At 59.1% G+C, this 7,902-nt stretch overlaps 1 protein-coding gene across 1 annotated transcript; it reads right to left on the bottom strand.

The window, feature by feature from the left end:
- Positions 1-461: 461 nt before the first annotated feature.
- Positions 462-4,975, bottom strand: LOC309817637 (melanoma-associated antigen 10-like; the record flags this gene model as incomplete). Its single annotated transcript, XM_082646906.1, has 3 exons — positions 462-1,315; positions 3,050-3,154; positions 4,957-4,975. The coding sequence occupies 3 exons, from the start codon at positions 4,973-4,975 to the stop codon at positions 462-464; spliced, it is 978 nt and encodes a 325-aa protein (XP_082503032.1).
- Positions 4,976-7,902: the final 2,927 nt, after the last annotated feature.

Genomic DNA, 7,902 nt, shown 5'->3' with positions numbered 1-7,902 from the left:
CTTGCTTTGCAAAATATCAAAACTCGGGCTTCCCTGGTGGCGCAGTGGTTGAGAGTCCACCTGCCGATGCAGGGGACACGGGTTCGTGCCCCCTGCATCGGCAGGCGGACTCTCAACCACTGCGCCACCAGGGAAGCCCCCAAACTCTTATTCTTAAATCTGATGTTTAGCAATAAATGTGACCAATATCATTTATAAACAGATTCTAAGGCTAATGAACCTATTAAAGGAAAAGCATTTGAAAAAAATACCAAAAGGAAAAAAAAAGATAAACTTTCAAGTCACCCATACAGAACAGGAACACAAAGTTGTTGCGCAGTGTGTTCTTCCCAGCCTGACCCCGACCCTCCTCTACATAGAACCCTGCCTGCCCTCTCAAGCACGGAGTGAAGATTTGCACTCATTCTTCATTTGGGTCAGAAACTGCTGAGGAATGCTGCACAATGAACATGGCAATAGTACTATCCAAGGGGCCAACTGTGGCCCCGACTCTCTTCGTCATCTCTTAAAGCCTCCTCATACCAGTGTGAGAAGGAAATGCGGTCAGTTCCTTTGACCTTGACCAAAAATTCCAGAACTTTCACCTTGCTGATTTCAGCATAGGCCCTTGGACCCCACAGGAATTCGTACCGTGGAGGATCACTATTAGACACCTTCCGGTACTCCAGATAATTCTCCTGCACCCAGTCTCTGGTGATGAGCTTCCTGGGCTCCCCATAAATGAAGTGCTCCCTCCCAGCATACACGTTTATCGTATTCAAGAAATCCCAGATGTTTTCCTCAGGGGCGCAGTTGCCCTCTATGAAAATCACACCCAGGATGATTGCCAGGAGGCCATTTTTAGGCATGCTCTGGTCATCACTATGCATCTCATCATGGGTGAGGTCTAATGAGTTGACAAGGACATAGGAGTGGATTTTGGGGTCCACTTCCTTCACATCAATGCCAGAGATCACCTCTAGGCACTTAGAAGCTTTCTTGAAGATCACAGGGAATTGGTTTTTGTCCTTTTTGATGACAACCTTCAGCATTTCTGCCTTTGTGAAGGACTCCTTCAGTCGATATTTGAGGACCATGAAATGCAACAAATCAGCCACCTTTTCATCCAGCAGGCCTCTGAACAAGGATTTGGTGTGTGCTGAGGCCTGGAGAGAGTGTGTGCCCTCTTCTCCTTGGATGCTGGAGCTTCCATCTGATGTGCTCCGTGGCATGGCGGAGAAGGAGCTCTGAGGACTCTGGGGATGACCCAATGGCACAGTGGCAGGCTGCTCCTCCTCCTGCTGCTCCTCCTCCTCCTCCACCTCCTCCTGCTCCTCTGGGGTGCCCAGTGGCAGAGGAGAGAAAGGGGGGGAAGTTGAGGAGTAGGAGAAAGTTAAAGGGCAAGAGGAAACAGAGGCAGTCTCCTCCTCCTCCTCCTGCTCCTTCTTCTCCTCCTCCTCCATCTCCTCTGGGGTGCCCAGTAGCAGAGGAGAGGAAGGGGGGGAAGTTGAGGGGTAGGAGAAAATGAAAGAGCAAGAGGAAACAGAGGCAGTCTCCTCCTCCTCCTCCTCCTCAGCTGTGGGAACCTGCACTGTCAGCAGGTCTTCTATGTCACTTAGGGTCTGAAAGTCTGGCTCAAATGTGAGGCGCAGATGCTTTGGAGAGTGAAGCATGATGACTCTTGTTGGAGGCAGCAGGTAGAAGTGTAAGCAGGATGGTGGGAGATGGGATCCCAAGGACCTGGGGGAGAGAGACAGCGGGTCAGCAGCCTCAGCAGAGAAATGCACCCTTGGCAGCTCTGACAAAGGCTGGCTTACAGATCCCCTCTTTAGGGGGTGCTCTAGGGCCTCACAGGGCTCCTGTCTCCCTGGACAGTTTGTCCCCTAGGAACCTGTAGGAAGATGCGAGAAAGCTCCTCAGGGTGCAGCCAACCAGTACAACCCGAGGCTTCCAGGGCTGACTGTGGGCAGGTGGGTCAGGCACTGGGGGGTCCTTGGCAGACATTCAGGGTGCACACGTCACCTTGTCTCCCAGTACTGTCTGGGCTTCCTCTGCTCTGCTGACCTGAGGACCTGTGCCTCACACCCAGGCCCTCACCTCAGGGCTCCTGAAGCCCCTGACAGGCGAGGAGGGGCCGAGTTCTGTGAGGTCCCCGCTGTTCTGGAGCGATGATCCCCTCCACGCTAAGGTTCTTACCTTTCCTCTAAAGAGGCTTGTGCCCTCTCCTCCTGCACCTCTGCTAGCCTAAGGCAAGACGTCACATTTCTTAAACAGATGAGAAGGAAGTGAAGGGGCAACACTTTCGACCACACCTGCCCAGAGCCTCCCGGGGGGAACAGAAAGAGCTGAATGAAGTTTGTGGGGTCCCCCTCTCTCCAAGCTGAGTGTTACCCTCATTCCTCACATTGATGCCTGGTACGTTCCAGGACTCCTTCCTCTGCTGTCCTGAGTCTGGCCCCTTCAGAACAAGCCCTCACCTCCCTGAGACCACCAAGAGGGAAGTGAGGGTACACCATATCTGACCACTGTGCCCAGGGCCTCCCGGAGCTGACAACAGGGGAAGGGCCGAGCTGGGTGTGCCTTCAGTCCTCGGGGGAGGGTGTGCCCTCAGGCCTCGCTCAGGGTCCCTACCTTAAACTCTGGCAGAGTCTAGGACTCTTCCCTCTGCCGACCTGATGTGGCTTCCCCTCAGACTGCCACTTCCTCAGAACGAGGACCGCACCTCCCTGAGAACCCATGGACCAAAATGGGGCACCACATCTTACCACCCCTGCTATGTCCTCCCAGTGCCAAAAGCAAGAGCTGGTCCCCATGTGTCCTGTGGTGGGGCTATCCTCAGTCCTCCCTCATGTTATCCATCTTTACTCCTGACAGGGCCTAGGCTACCCCCTGCTGACTGGGCCTCACCTTTCGGAGACACCTCTCTCACCCCTGGAGAAAGTGAGGGCACACCTATGCAGCCAACCCTGCCTGAGTCTCTCCAGGCCTGAGGACAGGAGACAGCCAGACTCTATGGGGTCTCTTCTTTCTGGGGTTGGAAGTACCTTTGGTCCTCACCAAGGGTCCTTACCTTGACTCTGGTAGAGCTTGGGACTCTTCCTTCTTCTGACCTGATGTGACTCCTTCAGCTGATCTGTCTTCTCACTCACACCAAGGCCTTCACCTCCCTGAGACCCTTAAGGCAAAAGTGAAGAGACATCACATCCAGCCACCCCAGCCTGGGGTCTCCCGTGGCTGACAGCAGGGGCTGGGTTCCCTCTGTTCTGGGATAAGGAGTTCCCTCTGTCTTCCCTCAATGTATTCTTTACTCCTGGAGGGCCTGGGACCACCTTATCTGGTGACCTGACATCACCCTTCTCAGGCCAAGGCTTTACCTCCCAGGGACACCTCCAGGCACCCCTTGCAGGGAGTGAGGGTACACCACATCTGGGTATTCCTGCCCGGATCCTGCCAGGGTGCACAGTGGGGACAGGGTGGAATTTCTGTGAGACCCCTTCTGTCTGTGTTAGGGGGTAACCTTAGTCCTCCTTCAAGGCCTTTACGTTACCTTGACTCCTCAGATTCTGGGACTTCCCCCTTTGCTGGTGTCATCAGCTCAGACCAAAGCCTTCACCTCTCTGGGACACCCTAGACAAAGTAAAAAGACACCAAATCCAGCCACACCTGCCTGGGGTCTGTTCTAGCATAGGGAATGCACTCACTCCTCGTTCAAGGTATTCATCTGTACTCCTGGCAAGGCCTGTCCTACCCTCTGCTGACCTGCAGTTTTCTGCTGCAACCCAGCCCTTAGCTCCCTGAGACACTCCACCCCCTTGACTCCTGGTAGAGCTTGCAGCAGAAGCGAGAGTTCCTCCCACCTGCTCACCGCTACTCTGATCCTCCCAGCGCCGAGATCCTGTGGCATCCTTCTTTTCAGGGAAAGGGGCCCTTCAGGCCTCCCAATGGTCCTTCCCTTGACTTCTGATACAGCCTGGGACTCCTCCCTCTTCTGAACTGATGTGGCTCCCCCTCAGACCGACGCTGTGACCTCTCTGAGACCCTCCCCTCAGCAAAAGTCAGGAAACGCCACATCTGGCCAACCTTGCCTGTGGTCTCCTGGGGCTGACAAGAGGGGCAGGGCTGGGTTGGGGCCCCTTCTCTCTAAGATGGATATTCTCAGGGCAGACAGAGGCCAAATCTACCTGGGAGGGAGGTCCTCTCAATCCTCCCTCACAGTCCTATCTATTACCCTGAGGTCCACCCCTCAGAAAAAGTCTCACCTCCCTGAGACTCCCAGAGTGGAAGTCAATAAACGCCACATTTGGCAACCCTGCTATGTGGCCTCCCAGGGCTGACAGCAGGGGCAGGTGGCTGTGAGACCCCTCTACAGGGTGGGAGGTGCAGCAAATCTTCCCTCAGGGTCCTTATCTCGACGCCTGGCAGCATGTGGTAGTCCTCCCGGGGCTGGACTCAGGCACGCCCACCAGACCAAGGGCTTCACCATCCCGGGAATCCCCCAGAAAATGAGTGAGCCGGGGCCCACAGCCAGTAACCGTCCTTGGCTCTCCCGTGTCGGCAGCAAGGGCAGAGAACTGCTGGGCCCCATCTGTTCTGGGGTACGGGGTGCCCTCAGTCCTTCATCTGAGCCCGGGGAAAGCCTGGGACTCCTCCCTCTGCCGAGCTGTCCCTGCCCCTTCAGGTCTAGGGCCTCACTGCCCTGACGTCCAGATAAAAGTAACGAGAGGGCTTCCCAGGTGGCACAGTGGTTGAGAGTCCGCCTGCCGATGCAGGGGACACGGGTTCCTGCCCCGGTCCGGGAGGATCCCACGTGCCGCGGAGCGGCTAGGCCCGTGAGGCATGGCCGCTGAGCCTGCGCGTCCGGAGCCTGTGCTCCGCAACGGGAGAGGCCACAGCAGTGAGAGGCCCGCGTACCGCCAAAAAAAAAAGTAACGAAAGGCCACACCCTGCCACGCCTGCGCAGGACCTCCTAGGGCTGACAGCAGGGGCTGAACGCCATCTCTTCGGTGGCGGGGGAGCTCCCGTCCCCCCTCAAGGTGTCGCCGTCGGCCCTCAGGCAATGGCGTCTCTCCCGGAGACCAACCCCACGGCGTTCTGGAACGAGGGGGCATCACTGAGCCCTCCCGGGGGGGCTCGTGGGGCTCCGCGTCCGCGGAAGCTGCCCTCGTCCATCCTCACGGCTTCCCACGCAGTCCCCACGGGGCCCGCCCCCCTCCCTTCTTCTGACCCGAAGTCGCTGCCTCAGCCCACGGCCACCACGGCCCCGGGGCGCCAGGCAGAGACGTCAGGAGACGGAGAGGGGCCCCCGCGGCCCACAGCCCCGCCCGAGTCGCCTCAGGGCACACAATCAGCCGGGCGGGGCCGGCAGGGGCGGAGCGGGCGCCCACGGGCCCCCCTTAACAGCCGGCAGAGCCGGGACCCCAGCTTTTCTGACCCGAGTCCAGCCCCGACGCTCCTGACACGGAGGCCCAGGGAGAACACCTGCGAGGGCCCAGCCTGGGCTGCGCGGGGCGCCACGCAGGGCGGGCCGGGGGCCGCGCAGAGCAGCCCCCGGGCCTTCCTCCCCGTCCTCACCTCCGCGCCGGCCGGCGAGAGCCTCCGTCTCCGCCGACCCAAGCTCGCGCCACCGGCCCCAACCGACAACGCCTCGCGCCCTCGGCCGGAAATCCGGACACCTCATATCCGGGACCCCTGCCCGGGGCCTCCCGAGGAGGACGGCAGGGGCAGAGCGGGGCAGAGAGGCCCCTCTAGGGCACCCGAGAGGGCCGACCTCCTCCCTGTGGATCCTCGCCTTGCCGCCCGGCGGGGCCTGGGCTCGTTCCTCTGCTGCCCAGTCCAGTCCCCACTAAGAAGCCTCACCACGTGTCCAGGAAGCCTGCCTGCGTGTGCTCAGAGCAGCCAGCAAGCGTGCGGCGGAACCCCCTGCGGTGGGCTTCTTGTCCCTCTGGGTCCTCCCCTTACACCAGACAACGCCTGGGGCTCCTCCCCCCGCGAGACCCCAGACCAGCCGCGTGTCCCTCAGACTCCTGACCGCGCCAGAAGCGCCACAGCTGACGGCCTGTGCCGGCGGCTTTCCAGGACCGCCGGCACAGGCGGGGCGAAGCCTCTCTGGTGGAGGCCTCTCCCGCCTTCCTCAGGGACCTAACCCGGAAGCTTGGCAGAGCCTGGGAATCCTCTCTCTTCTGGTCTAAGTCTGCACGCCCCAGAGACAACCTCCTGTCCTGCAGACTCCTGAGGTGCTAGTCCCGACACACCGCGTGCAGGGACCCTGCCTGGGGTGTCCCAGGGGTGGCAGCAGGGGCAGGGCGGGGGCCAGGGTTCCCGCCCTTTCGGCGGGGCACTGACGGGATTCTCTTTCTGCAGGGCGCTGACAGGATCCCTGCTCTGGGGTGGAAAAGCCACCCAGTCCTGGCTCAGAGTCCTCACCTTGACTCCGGCACTGCCTGGGCTGCTTCCCTCGTGGGCTCCAGAACAAGCCGCTGCTCCCCGAGAACATCAAGGCAGAAGTGAGCAAACGTTGTGTCGGCTGCGACGGGCCACGGCTGCGGAGGGCTGACCGCAGAGGCAGGCAAGCTACCCTCCCAATCTGAGATTGTAGGCATACCCGCAGACTTGTCCGAGCTAGTATTTATATTTACTCCCGACAGGGCTTGTATGGGCCCTCCCTCTCGCCGACCTGATGATGCGTCCCTCGGTCCAAGGTCCCCATTTCCCTGGACTGCCCCCTCCAAAGAGGACGTGGGGGAGGGGTGCTCTGCCCGACTGGGCGGCCCGGACGGCCCGTGCTGGTTGCGTGGGCGGCTTCCTGTGGGTCCCGCCCGCACTGTCTGGGAAGGGGCTCGCCCCAGTCTTGCCTCAAGATCCTCCTCTGGATGCCTGGCAGGGCCTGGGTCCCCTCCCCTCTCCTCACATGAAACAGGGCCCCTCAGAGCAAGGTCCTCACCTCTCTCTGATGTCCGAATGGGAAGTCAGCAGACCCCACATCTGGCCACCATGCTTTAGGGCCTCCCAGGGCTGAAAGCAAGTAAAGGGCTGTATTCTGTGGTACCTCCTCTGTCTGTGGCAGGCTTCTTTTTTTTTTCTTTTTAATGAATTTATTTATTTATTGGCTGCGCTGGGTCTTCGTTGCTGTACGTGGGCTTTCTCTAGTTGTGGCGAGCGGGGGCTTCTCTTGTTGCGGAGCACGGGCTCTAGGCGCGCGGACTTCGGTAGTTGTGGCTCGTGGGCTCTAGAGCGCAGGCTCAGTAGTTGTGGCTCACGGGCTTAGTTGCTCTGCGGCCTGTGGGATCTTCCTGGACCAGGGCTTGAACCCGTGTCCCCTGCATTGGCAGGAGGATTCTTAACCACTGGGCCACCAGGGAAGCGCCATGCGGCAGGCTTCTATGTGATCCTCCCTCAGGGTCCTCACCTTGATGTCTAGTGGTGATCTGATGATGACAGTGTCTGCGTGTCCCTCCCTTCTGACCACATCCAGTGACCATGCCCTGGGGCTTCCCAGGGCTAACCACAGAAAGGGGGCAGGGCTGGGGCCAATTGCTTCAGGCCCTCAAATCGTCCTTCAAGTCCTCACCTTGACAACTGGCAAGATCTGGACTCCTCCCTCTACTAACCTATGCCTGCCACCTTCAGACCAAGGCCTCCACCTTCCTGAGACCCCCAAGCTGGAAATGAACAGGGCTGCTCAGCCTGAGACCCCTGCCTACAGTCTCCCAGGACTGACATCAGCAGTAAAGCAGGGTTCTGTGGGGTACCCTCTGTTCTGGAATGGGTGGACCCTCCAGTCCTCTTTGAGAGTCATCTTGTATCCTGGGTTGTCAATTAAATACAATGTGGGAAATTACCCCTCTCTGCCATCTCTGACCATTTGCTCAAGTGCAACTCCTACAAAGAATGTTTTCAGGTTCCAGGCTAGTTGCTGTGTAGAAG

This window comes from Grampus griseus (genome assembly GCF_964374135.1).
Source record: "Grampus griseus genome assembly, chromosome: X".
Classification (NCBI taxonomy): Eukaryota; Metazoa; Chordata; class Mammalia; order Artiodactyla; family Delphinidae; genus Grampus; species Grampus griseus.
The sequence above is the reverse complement of the archived record's forward strand: the minus strand, read 5'-3'. Positions and strand labels throughout refer to the sequence as shown.